The sequence below is a fragment of the Ceratotherium simum genome, chromosome 36 (genome assembly GCF_057802395.1).
Source record: "Ceratotherium simum simum isolate JZ-2026a chromosome 36, ASM5780239v1, whole genome shotgun sequence".
Lineage (NCBI taxonomy): Eukaryota > Metazoa > Chordata > Mammalia > Perissodactyla > Rhinocerotidae > Ceratotherium > Ceratotherium simum.
In genome coordinates this window covers 22,860,081-22,873,657 of record NC_141935.1, presented here as the reverse complement: position 1 = coordinate 22,873,657, position 13,577 = coordinate 22,860,081, and the positions used below count along the sequence as shown (strand labels likewise).

The following is a 13,577-nucleotide window of genomic DNA, read 5'->3' as shown; positions in this document are numbered from 1 at the left end:
GTAATGTTGGCCTCATAGAACATGTTAGGAAGTATTCCGTTTGCTTCTAGCCTCTGAAAGAGACTGTAGAGAATTGGTATAATTTCTTCCTTAAATGTTTGGTAGAATTCACCAGTGAACCCATCTGGGCCTGGTGCTGATAGGTTTTTATTACATCAAAAAAAATATTCCTCATACTAGAAACACTATTAACAAAAGGAAAACAAATAACTCATTAGGATTTATACTTTCAGTGTATGACAAATGGTTATGATCTATATTTTACAAATAGCTTCTGTAATTAAGTAAGAAAAAAAAGAAAACTCCATCAGAAAAATGGGAAAGGACATCAAAAGGTCATAAAATGAGAAATACAAGTGGCTAATAAGCATAAGAAAAATATTCAATATTATGAGAAATAATTTAAGTAAAACATGAAAGATGGTTAATTCCAGGTCTCAGCTATCAATAGGCAACAGCCAGTATAAAATAGGATACACTTAAAAGGCAATCTTTAAGAGAACAGAAATTGGTATAACCTTATCTGGAGAGAAATTCTGCCTGCACATTGATAGCCTTAAAAAGGTCCATAGTGCTCACTTAACATTAATCCTAAGGAAAAAATTAAAACAGTGCATACGTTTTTGTCTTGAAATATTTCTATTCCAAAGTGTCCCAAAAGAACTAGTAGAAGCAACTAAAATAACAATTCCCTTAAAGCACGTCGGTTAAATCTAACAAAAAAAAAGTACAAAATTTTCATGGAAAAAATTATAAAAGACATTGAAGAAAACTTAAATGAATAACATCATCATGGCAGAAAGACTCAATATCATAAAACATAAACTCTCCCCCCCCCAAATTGCCTATATGTTGTAGGCAATTTCAATCAAAATCCAAATAGGGTTTGATTCTAAAATGTATATGGAAGTACAAATGGCTGAGACTAGCCAAGACAGTCTCAGAGAAGGAGAAGACTTTTTCAAAGCTGTAGCATTAATTCAGTGTGGGATCAGCACCGTAATAGGCAAGTAGGTAACAGAACAGAATAAGAGTCTGGAAACAGAAGACACATATATATGGAAACATATGATATATGATAAATAAAGAGCTACCATTGCAGATCAGCAGGGAAAGGATGTAAATAAATTGTGCTTGGGCAATGGTTACTCATATAGAAATAAAAGAAAATGGATTGCTACCATACGTCACACACAAAAAAACATTTCTAGATAAAGTAAAGACAAATATGAAGGCCAAACTTAAAACTTTTATAAGGAAATACAGGAGAATATTTTTATGACCTCAGGATGGTGAGTAATTTCAAATACCAACAAATGAAAAGATTGATAAATTCTATTACATTGAAATTAAGAATTATTGGTAAACAAAATATAAAGGGAATAAAAATAACACATCATATAATAGGAGAAGATAACTGCAATATATATACAAAGAATTCCTGAAAAAAACAAAAAAAAGAAACAACCCAATTGATTAATGGGCAAAAAACACAGAAGATGAAATATGAATCTCCAATAACATATTTTTTTAAAATGCACAACCAAACTACTAATAAGGGAAATACAAATTAAAATTGCAATAAAATGCCATTTCACACCTATCTAATTGGCAAGGACATTAAATATTGGTGAGAACTGGTGCAGATATGGAGCAATAAAAACTTACTCAGTGCTAAAGATTGTTTAAATTGGTATAGGCACTTTGGAAAACAATTTTGCATTACTCAGTACAGTCAAAAATAAACATATCTTTCTCCCTGAAATTTCACTCCTTAGCAATAAATAAATAGTAATGGAGACATATAAAAGAATGTTCATGGCAGAATTCTATGTAATAGCAAAAACAAAAACTGAAAACAACCCAAATATCCATCAACAATAGAGTGGGTAAATCAATTGTTTCATCATGAAAGGCTATATAGGAGACATTAAAGACTTTTAAGCTGGGTGAAGTCTATGTTTGCTTACTTATACTTTAAACTGTATATATGCAGTATATTTTTGCAGGTATGATATACTTAATAAAGACTTTATAAATACAACGCATATGTATTGTACAAAGTTCAGACTATACACAAATGTACATATAAGAAAGTAAAAATTATCTAGAGTCCTATCACCGACAGATAACCACTGTTATTTTGTTGCATACATCTCCCTTCAAACTATGTAAGTGTGCGTATTTGTTTTTACTTAATTACATGTGGACATTTTCCCTTGTTACTAAAGCTACCTAAAATATTTTTTTAAAGAAAAAATCTATAAAGAACGTATTATACAGTGCTATCTCATAAAAATGCTGCTTTTGCCAAACAGGACAAGCATCTACCATATAAAGTTTAATCCCAAGAAAAGAATGCTGGGGGTGGTAGGGACAATTCTTCATTGCAAGAAAAGATTTCATAATGAAAATTTCTTTAGGATTCTTTCAAGATTTTTCACAATGGCTTGTGTCATTTTTAAGTTAATAACAATCAAAAAACGGTATTCTCAAGAAAAGCAAAGAGAGTTAGAGGTATACAGTGGTGGGGGTAGAAGGAGGTGGCTGCTACTTTAGATAGGTAGCCTTCTCTGACCATTCCCACGTAAAGTAGCATACAGTATCACTCTGCATGCCCCTATCTTCCTTTGCTTTTCTTGATAGTCCTCATCACTTCATTATCTGTCTTCTTCAGGAGAATACAAGCTCCAAGAAGTCAGAGAATTTGTTCTGCTCACTGCTGTATTTCAGTGCCCAGTTCAGTGCCTGTACATAGTCAATGCCCAATAATGCATTAACAAATAAACTGGATGAGATAAGCGTAATTATAGCTTTCCACAGTGGGAGCAGGTGTGTGTGAGTGTGTGTGTATTGGGAAGAAGTTGTATTAATCATAAATCACATTTTTAATTCCAAAACTTATTATTTATTTTACATTAAAAATCTATATTTATATTTTCAAAGACCATTTTACCTCATTAATATCAGCTTCTGTTTTTACTTCTGACTTTGGAACAGAAGTAGCATGTAAGTTTGAATTATTAACAAGTTTGTCACAATCATTTGTTATCTTTCCAGTGTAAGCAAAGATGTCCTCATGTATTCTAGATGAAGAAATGGGAAGGAAAAAACCCACAGTCCTTTTAAACTCATATCTCATTAATATCCAGAATACATAAATAACTAGACATTCCTCCAAAGAAGGTATATAGATGGCCAATAAGTACATAAAAAGATGCTTAGCATCACTAATCATCAGGGAAATACAAATCAAGACCACAATGAGATATCACTTCACACCAATACCACAGAGATATATCACTTCACACCAATTAGGATAGCTATTATTTTTAAAAAAAGAAAAATAATAAGTGTTGGTGAGGATTAGAACCCTTGTGCCTTGCTGATAGGAGTTAAAATGGTGCCGCTACTGTAGAAAACAGTAGGGAAGCTCCTCAAAAAGTTAAAAGTAGAATTACCATATGATCCAGCAATTCTACCTCTAGGTATATAAACAAAAAAATTGAAAGCAGGGACTCAAACAGATATTTTCACATTAATTTTCATAGAACCATTATTTACAATAGCTAAAAGGTGAAAACAATGCAAATGTCCAGCAATAGATGAATGGATAAACAAAGTGTAGTATATACATACAATGGAATATTATTGAGCCTTAAAAAGGAAGAAATTCTGATACATGCTGCAACATGGATGAACCTTGAAAACTTTATGCTAAGTGAAATAAGCCAGACAAAAAGGACAATTATTGTATGATTCTTCTTATATGAAGTACCTAGAAGAGGTAAATTCATAGAGACAGAAAGTATAATAGAGGTTACAAGGGCTTGGTTGGGAGGGGACGGTGCATGGGGAATGAAGAGTTATTGTTTAATGAGTACAAAATTTCCATTGGGATGATGGAAAAGTTCTGGAAATGGATATGAGTGATGGTTGCACAACATTGTGAGTGCACTTAATGCCACCAACTTATACATTTAAAAATGATTAGAATGTCAAATTTTATGTTATTTATATTTTACTACAATAAAAAATACATGTCTCATTTCAGCAAGATGGGGAAGTAAAAACATTTCTATAAGTCTTAATTGGGGGGGGCAGGAAAATGAAGCATTTTTTTGAAAAGTAAAGATTTACAAATATATACTAATAGGGTAACATAATTTTAATCATAATTATTAGGAAGATAGAGAATTCATAAACACACTGAAAAGCATAAAGAACTCTAAAACATAGAGGTGGAGGGAGGCATTGGGAATTAAGAGACATTTAACTGAATCAGCAAAAATAGGAAAATTGGGAAAAAAGAAAAAACAATAACAAAGTAAAATAAATAATAAACATAAATAAAATGGAAAGAATAAAATCAAAGCATACCAGTTATTACTAGATGTGAATAGGCTCAATTTCCGTATTAAAAGACAGAAACTATCAGATTGGGTTAAAAAGCAAAATCAAACCACAATAAGATAAGATAAATATCTGAATATAAGGTGAAAAAGTAAGGTTGAAAATAAAGCTATTAGGAGTTTCTGGCAGCAAGAGAATAGCACAGAATCATTATTTAAAAATTTTTTTCCAAATGTCCTCATAAAAATCAGACAGAGAAATAGACAATCTGAATAGGACTGTATCTATTAAAGAAACTGAATCAGTAATTAGTAAGCTTCCAAAACAGAAAGCCCCAGGCCCACGTGGGTTTACTGGTGAATTCTACCAAACATTTAAGGAAGAAATTATACCAATTCATTCTATGAGGCCAGTATTATCCTGGAACCAAAACCAAACCAAGACATCACAAGAAAAGGACCAATATCCTTTATGAATATAGATGCAAAAATCCTCAACAAATTACTAGCAAACTGCATTCAGCTGCATATACAAAGGATTTTACACCATAATCAAGTGGGATTTATTCCAAGAATGCAAGATTGGTTCAACATACAAAAACAAATGTATGTAACATAATGTAGTACACCATATTAGGAGGACAAAGTTAAAAAACACATGGTCATCTCAAGAGACACAGAAAGAAAGCATTTAACAAAATCCAACCCCATTTCATGTAAAAACATTCAACAAACTAAAGATAGAATGGAACTTCCTCAATCTGATAAAAATCATCTGCAAAAAACCCACGACTAACATCATACATAACAATGAAAGACTGAAAGTTTTCTCTGTGAGATCAGGAATAAAATAGGGATACACACTCTTGCCATTTCTAATAACACTGTACTGAAGGTTCTAGCCAGGGCAATCAGGCAACAAAAAGAAATGAAAGACATCATATTGAAAAAGAACAAGTAAAACTACCTCTATTTGCAGATAATATGATCTTGTATATAGAAAATTGCAAGGAATAAAAAAACAATGTTAGAGCTAATAAACAAGGTCAACAATGTTGCAGGATACAAGATCAATATACAAAAATCAGTTGTATTTCAATACACTAGCAATGAACAATCCAAAAATGAAATTTAAAAAGTAATTCCATTTACAATAGCATCAAAAAGAATAAAATACTTAGAATAAATTTAACAAAAGAAGTGTAAGATGTGTACACTGAAAACTACAAAACATTGTTGAAAGAAGTGAAAGACCTATATAAATGGAAAGGTATCCCATGTTCATGGATTAGAGAACTTTACACTGTTGAGATGAAAGTGTTCCCCATATTTACCTACAGATTCAATGCAATCCCTATCTAAATTCCAGCTGCCTTTTTTTTTTTTTCAGAAATTGGCAAACTTATTCTACAATTCATATGGAAATGCAAGGGGTTCAGAATAGCCAAAACAATGTTGAAAAACAACATTGGAAGACTCACATTTTCCAATTTCAAAACTTACTACAAAGCTACAGGTGCCAAGGCAATTCAATGGAGAAAGAATAGTCTTTTCAACAAAGAGTGCCCGGACAACTGGATATCTATCTATCTATGTATCTATCTATCTTATCTATTCCTATACCATATCTATATGTATTTCTATACCATATGCAAAAGAATGAATTTGGACCCCATCTCACTCTACATACAAAAATTAACACAAAATACATCAAAGACCTAAAAGCAAAAGCTAAAATTGTAAAATCTTAGAAGAAAACATAAGTATAAATCTTCATGACCTTCGATTAGGCAACAATTTCTTAGATATGACACCTAAAGCAAAATCAAAGAAAAAATAAACTGGCCTTCTTCAAAATTAAATACTTTTGTGCTCCCAAGGATACTATCAAGAAAGTGAAAAGATGACCCACAGAATGGGAGAAAATTTTTGCAAATAACCTATTATTTGGTAATAGGAAGGGCCTAGTATCCAAACTATATTTTTTAAAAAACTCTTAAAACTCAACAGTAAAAAGACAAATAACACAATTTAAAAATGGACAAAATATTTGAATAGACATTTACCCAGAGAGGGCATATAAATAGCTAATAAGCAATGAGAGGATGGTCAACATCATTATTCATTATGGAAATACAAATCAATATTGTTAGGAGGTCAATGGAAACAGATTCAATAATGATAGCTACTACTTACCAGGCATTTACTCTGTGTTTATTCTCCAACAACATTATGATATAGGTATTATAGTTATCTCCAATTTAGAGAAGAGGAAACTGAGGTCTAAAGAATTTATTTAACCTCTGTTAGGTTAATAGCTAGCCTATGTCACAAAACTTGTCGGAGACAAAATAGGGATTAGAACCCAGGTAGTCTGACTCCATAAAAAGATGTACTTGAACCACTACCCATGTATTCCTCCTACAACATAAAAAAATGTGTACAAGACATGCTGTATTTTAAAAATGAGCTATAAAGTAGTACACTAGGATTACAACACTGGAAAACTATTTAGGAAAAGTCTAGAAGAAATTACACCAAAATAATAAGACATTGTATTTAAGTGATAGAATTAGGGTGATTTTTGTTTTCCAAATTTTCTATAATGTGATGACTTAACTATAATAATAAAAATCTATTTTAAAAAATTATGTTCAGAATTAAAGACTTTTCCTAAACACAAATGTACACATACACACACACCAGTAGTTTTAGAGGAAATAAAATTATAATGAGCTATCACTAAATAGTTGTGTTTTTATATAGGTTAAAGTCCTGGCATTGACTCAAATCAGTTACAAGGCCTTAGGTAAGTGATTTAAGCTTTATGGATTCAGTAATGAACCAGAAAAACAGAATAGATTATCTTTAAGATTCTTTACAATTTTATGAATTGATATACTTTTACCTCTCTAGTTATGATACTAAAACTTCGATTTGGTTAAAATGATATTGCTAAATTTTGACAGTTTGGACATAATTAAAGTATTCTACAATTTCAATTCGTATTCCTTATTTCACAAATTACAGTGGATAGATCCCATTGTGGAAAATGAGAAAAATGCTTTTTTTTTTTAAACAGCGGTTTAAATAGAAGGTGAAAATATTTTGTATTCCATAGATATTACTTGGAATTGATTCAAATTCCCATTCAACCTTGTGGCTCCTTCCAGAGTCATTGTCACATAGCTTTAAGAACTAGCTCTGAACTTGGAAGATACATAGGATTATGTAATTCATTAATCCTGCACATATTAATCCTGTGCATAAGATTGCCAGATTTAGCAAATAAAAATACAGAACACATAGTTAAATTTAAATTTCAGATAAATAATAATTTTTAGTATAGGTAATATTTGGGACATACTTATACTAAAAAATTAATTGTTGTTTATCTGAATTTCAAATTTCACTGAACATTCTGTATTTTATATGGCAACCTGACCTATGCAGAATTTTGAAAAAGAATTGGGAAATTTTCTGGACAGCATTATGTAAAGTATTACCAGATAATAAGTTCAGATAATTGCAAAAATTGAGTACATATAATTGGCTACAAGGAGAATTTTCGAATTCTAGCTTAAATTATTAGGTATTTCCTCCGTAAGTGGCAATATATTACAACATTATTATTATAAATTACTTTTTTAAGTCAAAAAACTGTGATTTACTTGATGAGATTTTCATTCTTTTTTTCCATGGAAAATGGCATTCTAGCAGAATTATTAAATAATTCCAAAAGTAGGGTGACTGCAGTGTTCATTAATTGACGGATGAGTTCCTGAAATATGTAATCAACCAGCATCAGAAATCTCAAAATTGTTTCTAATAAATCTCGATATTTAGGCAGCTTGAAATATTCTGTGTCATCTTCAGAGAGGTTTGACTCAAAATATTCTTTAAGGTCTTTCTTTTCTGCCACCTACAATTCAATAAACAATTGAGAGACAAGTGATGATTTCCTGTGTTACTGCAACGTGATTTCTAATTTATATTATTTTTATTAGTCTGAATAACATATTGGAACTAAATATTATCAAGCAAAAAGAAAACAACTCATATGTTCTGAAGACTATGAAGTTTGATGTCTCACTTACAAGCAGATAAGTTTATGGAACTCAAACAGGAAGTACACACTAACGAAGATCTGCGTGTTCCTATATAGAGGGACCCTCCTCAGATACACCTAGAGTTAGCAATGGGGGAGAGTCAAGTCTAAATAGAAGGTTTCCTAAAACCCAGTCCAGTGCTGTCTCCCTTACGCCAGGCTATAGCAACTAGACTTTTTTTTAACACATATATGCTACATAATACAAAATTAAGAAAAAATTTAAGTTCTTCAAATCTGATATTAGAGTTTTATTTTTTAGATAATATAATTATATCTCTTAAGACAACTGACTTACTAAGTTACTGAAGACTGGCGTATTTTGATCAAAATAGGTGGCATCAGTACTATTAATACCACTAAACACTTGTAAACTGTGCTCCTAAAAATAATCCTGGAATTACTCGAAATTGTTCCTTTTAGACACATAAACATTTTTTATTACTGATAGACCTTTAAAATTCCAAAAATATTTCTAATTTTTGTTCTTTTATTGGGTGTTCATGCTTTTAATTTTTTGCTCCATTGATACTTAAATACTTCGTAAATAGTCATCCTTCTCAACTTGTATTCTGATTTTTTAAAACATAATTGCATTAGTTTTTTATGTTGCCTCTCTTCACATTTCATTTATTCATGTTTTCCTTTTTAAAATTTAATTAGGTCAGTTGTTCACCAGTTTGGCAGGTTTTTTCCAGTACTGGCTGACGCTCTGGAGGAATGGTTTACCAACATGGTGCAGTTCCTGATCAATATGACAGTTGCTAAAGAAACTGTGCTAAAAAAAGACAGGGTAAGTTCTACACCAGTTACGGGCAGAGCCACATTGAGCCTGACATGCGGAATACTAAATTTATCAATAGGTTATGTTTTTATTGAAAAAGTTATGTTTTCCCAGGAGTGGCCACATGATTTGAAAAGATTATGTGCATAATGCATGGATTTTTAATTGGTAAAATGGTAAAGTAGTGCCTATTAACTATTCAAGACCATTTTAAATAGCTTAATAACTGTATCAGTACAAAAGTATATAAGAAATAGGCCTGGTAGTGCTGGTCTTTTTATTGAATATTGCTGAGGCTGATGGAGATTCTGGCATTTGATAAGCTTGCCTATTTTCTGCCATCACAGACTATATTTTGGGTCAGGCATATCTCAATTCTGACTCTAGGTTTACATCACTGATGGTAGCTCTCAGTTTCCATTCCATCAGTTCTATACCTGTGTTATATTCTTCCAGAGCGAGGAGTCCCAAGCATTGCCTAGAAGAATGCTTTTCAACCTAGCTGTACTGTAGATTCAGCTGAGGAGCTTTCATAGTGCTGCTTGGGCTCTACCATCAGAAATTCTGATTTAATTGGTCTAGGGTGGTCCCAGATATCAATATTTATTAAAAGCACCACACGTGATTCTAGTGTGCAGCCTATTTGAGAACCACTAGCTTATGGTTTAGCCAAAGAGTAGTCAGATATTTCAGGACGGTTTAAAAAATTTGTCCAAGATGGCAGAGTAGGAGACCCCCAGCCTCTGTCCCCGGACAAAGATCAAGAATTAGACAGCTGTCCACCAACAAAAACAGCTCTGGGAGAGCTCTAGAGTCCACTTAAGAGACTTCAGCAACACAGTGGAACAAAAGACCTGAGCACAGGTCTTTTTGTAAGCACAGCCACACAAAAAGAGAAAGAAGACAGCTTCAATTTGTCTGCATCATTCCATGCCTAGCAGGCATTGCTCAGTGCCAAGAGGGAACTCTCTAGCTAGAGAGAGCTCCTCTTGCCAGGAAAGAAAGAGTGGAGGGGGCAACCAGCTTCTCCAGACTTTAGGGCACTGCACAAAGGTCCAACTTTGATTTCAACCTGCTCCCACTGAGTAGCAAAGCTGAGCTCTACAGAGATGGCTAGAACAAGAAAGAAAAACAGGGACTGCTAATAGCAGCCATGCAGGAGGAGTGATCACGGTTCACAGTGTCCTGCTCAACAGACAAACACAGAAGTTTTTGCCACTGAAGAAGGAACCAAGGGCCAGCACAGCTGCTGCAGACCCCCATCAGATTCACCAGCTTTTGCCACACAGGTATTCATATTCACTGATGCCAGCTGCCTGATTCCTCCCCACTCCTTCCCTTACCCTGCCCCTGCCAGAGCCTGGGAACCACACCAGCAGCCAGCCCAGGCCTCTGTGGCTGTATGAGTGCAAGACACCAGCCTAGACCCCCATCGCTGACCCCCACCAACATGCATACGCCCACAGCTAGCCCCTCCAGCTGGCCACTGGCCTGACACCCCTCACCAAACTCCACTGCATGTGCATGCTTGGGGGGAAGACTCTGCAGTCATGGGAGAGCACACACGACAGCCAGGGCCCCCACAGCTGCTTGTGGGCCTGGATCAGACACTGTCTTTGGTCACTTGCCTGCACCACTTTGCTCACCTGCAGCTAGCCCCACCAGCTGAGTACCTTCATGCCCCTAGGCTGACCCCTGTACTGCCATGCACCTGTGGTGTGACCCAGCAGCCACAGTAGCATATGCTGATAGGCAGTTCTCAGCAGGTACCAGTGCATCCTCAGTTGGCCTGATCCTTGCTGCCTGCCCTGCCCTCACCACTATCTGTGTGTCTCCACTGGCCCCTGCCAGTATATAGGCACCTGCAGATAGCTCCAGCAGCCAGGGGTGTGCACACTACAAGTTCTGGCCACCACCACTTCCTGCCTTGGTCCCTAGCCATCGGACATGGAGCCACTGCTGAGGACCCCCAAGAGCTCTTGCATTTGGCACCCTGCACCACTAGACCTAGGGTCACAAGATGCTCCAGCATGCCCCACCCACAGGTGTAAGTGTTCCCTTACTGTAGTCAGTCCACAAAGTCTGGAAGAGGTGACTGCTTCTTCAAATGCACAGACACCTATGCAAGGCTACAGAGATCATGAAAATCAGGGAAACATGACACCACCGAAGGAATATAGTAAACCTCCAGTCACTGGGCCCAAAGAAATGGATATCCGGGAATTACCCAACAAAGAATTAAAAATAATTGTTCTAAAGATGCTCAGAGGGCTACAAGAGAACACAGATAAACAACTTAATGATATGAGGAAAACAATACAAACGAAATGAGATGCTCAACAAAGAGATAGAAAACATAAAAAAGAACCAAATAGAAATTTTGGAGCTAAAGAATACAATGACTGAATGAAGAATTCAACAGAGAGCTTCAACAACAGATTCCACCAAGAAGAAGAAAGAATAAGTGAGCTACAAGACAGATCAATTGAAATTATCCAGTCAGAGGAGAAAAAAGAAAAAGGAACGGAAAAGAGTGAAGAAATCCTAAGTAATCTATGGGATACCATCAAAAGAATCAATTTACCAATTATTTGAGTTCCAAAAGGAAAAGAGAGGAGGAAGGAGGTAGAAAGCTTATTTAAAGAAAATAGCTGAGAAATTCCCAAATCTGGGGAGCGATCTGCATTTCCAAGTTCATGAAGCTCACAGATCACCAAATAAAATTAACTTAAAGAGATCCTCTCCATGACACATGATAAAACTCAAAACTCAAAGATAAGGAGAGAATATTAGCAGCAGGAGAAGAAAAGCTTGTAACTTACAAGGGAACTCCCATAAGGCCATCAGCAGATTTCTAAGCAGAAACTTTACAGGCCAGGAGAGAGTGGGATGATATGTACAAAGAGCCAAAAAAAAAATTTGCCAAATAAGAGTACTTTACATGGCAAAGCTGTCCTTCAGAAATGAATGAGTGATAAAAGCTTTCCCAAACAAACAAAAGCTGAGGGAATTCATCACCACTAGACTTGCCTTATAAGAAATGCTGAGGGCTGGCCCCCTGGCTTAGTGGTTAAGTGTGCGTGCTCCGCTACTGGCAGCCTGGGTTTGGATCCCGGGCGCGCACCGAGGCACCGCTTCTCCAGCCGTGCTGAGGCCACGTCCCACATACAGCAACTAGAGGGATGTGCACCTATGACATACAACTATCTACTGGGGCTTTGGGGAAAAAAAGAAGGAGGATTGGCAATAGATGTTAGCTCAGAGCCAGTCTTCCTCAGCAAAAAGAGGAGGATTAGCATGGGTGTTAGCTCAGGGCTGATCTTCCTCACAAAAAAAAAAAAGAAAAGAAATGCTGAAAGGTGTTCTTCAAGCTGAAATAAAAAGATGCTAATTAGTAACACAAAAACACATGAAAATATACAACACACTGATAAAGGTAAGTATATAGTCAGATTCAGAATACTCTAAAAATGTGATATGGTGGAATGTTAACCAGATAACTCTAGCATAAAGGTTAAAGGACAAGAGTATTAAAAAGAACTATAGCTACAATAATTTGTTAACGGACATACAATATATAGAGAGGTAAATTATGACATCAAAAACATAAAAGGTGGGGAGAGTAAAATGGTAGAGTTTTTGTGTGTGATCAAAGTTATCAGTGTAAAATAGACTGTGATACCTAGAAGACGTTTTCTGTAAGCATCGCAGTAACCACAAAGCAAAAAGCTATAGTAGATTCACAAAATATAGAGAAAGGAATCAAAGCATACCACTATGGAAAATCATCAGTTTACAAAGGAAGGAGGAAAGAGAGGAAGAGAGGAACAGGGAATTATAAAACAGCCAGAAAACAATTAATAAGAGGGTATTAGTAAATCCTCACCTACCAATAGTTAATCTAAATGTAAATGGATTGAATTCTCTAATCAAAAGAGACTACTATGAACAATTATACACCAACAAATAATCTAGAAGAAATAGATAAAATTACTAGAAACATACACCCTACCACGTCTGAATTAAGAAGAACCAATAACAAGTAAGAAGACTGAAGCAAAAACCTCCCAACGAAGAAAAGCACAGGACCAGATGGTTCTCTGGTCAATTCCACCAAACATTTAAAGAATTAATGCCAGTTCTTCTCAAAATCTTCCAAGAACTTGAAGAGGAGGACACATGCCCTTCAAATTGAGTAGAGAAGGAACATACCTTAACATAATAAAGGCCATATATGACAAGCCCACAGCTAACATTATACTCAATGGTGAAAGGTTGAAAGCTTTTCCTCTAAGATGAGGAACAAGACAAGGGTGCCCACTCTCACCACTAC

The 13,577-nt window shown here is 35.0% G+C and overlaps 1 protein-coding gene across 1 annotated transcript in view; it reads right to left on the bottom strand.

Annotated features, from left to right (window-relative positions):
• The window catches only part of DNAH14 (dynein axonemal heavy chain 14), a 346,391-nt gene that overhangs the window by 285,109 nt on the left and 47,705 nt on the right, over positions 1–13,577 (bottom strand). The window contains exons 10-11 of the mRNA XM_087424245.1: positions 8,024–8,274; positions 2,957–3,086 (exon numbers count right to left, since the gene is read on the bottom strand). Coding sequence (XP_087280371.1) covers positions 2,957–3,086; positions 8,024–8,274 — 381 coding nt within the window. The remainder of the gene's footprint in view (positions 1–2,956; positions 3,087–8,023; positions 8,275–13,577) is intronic.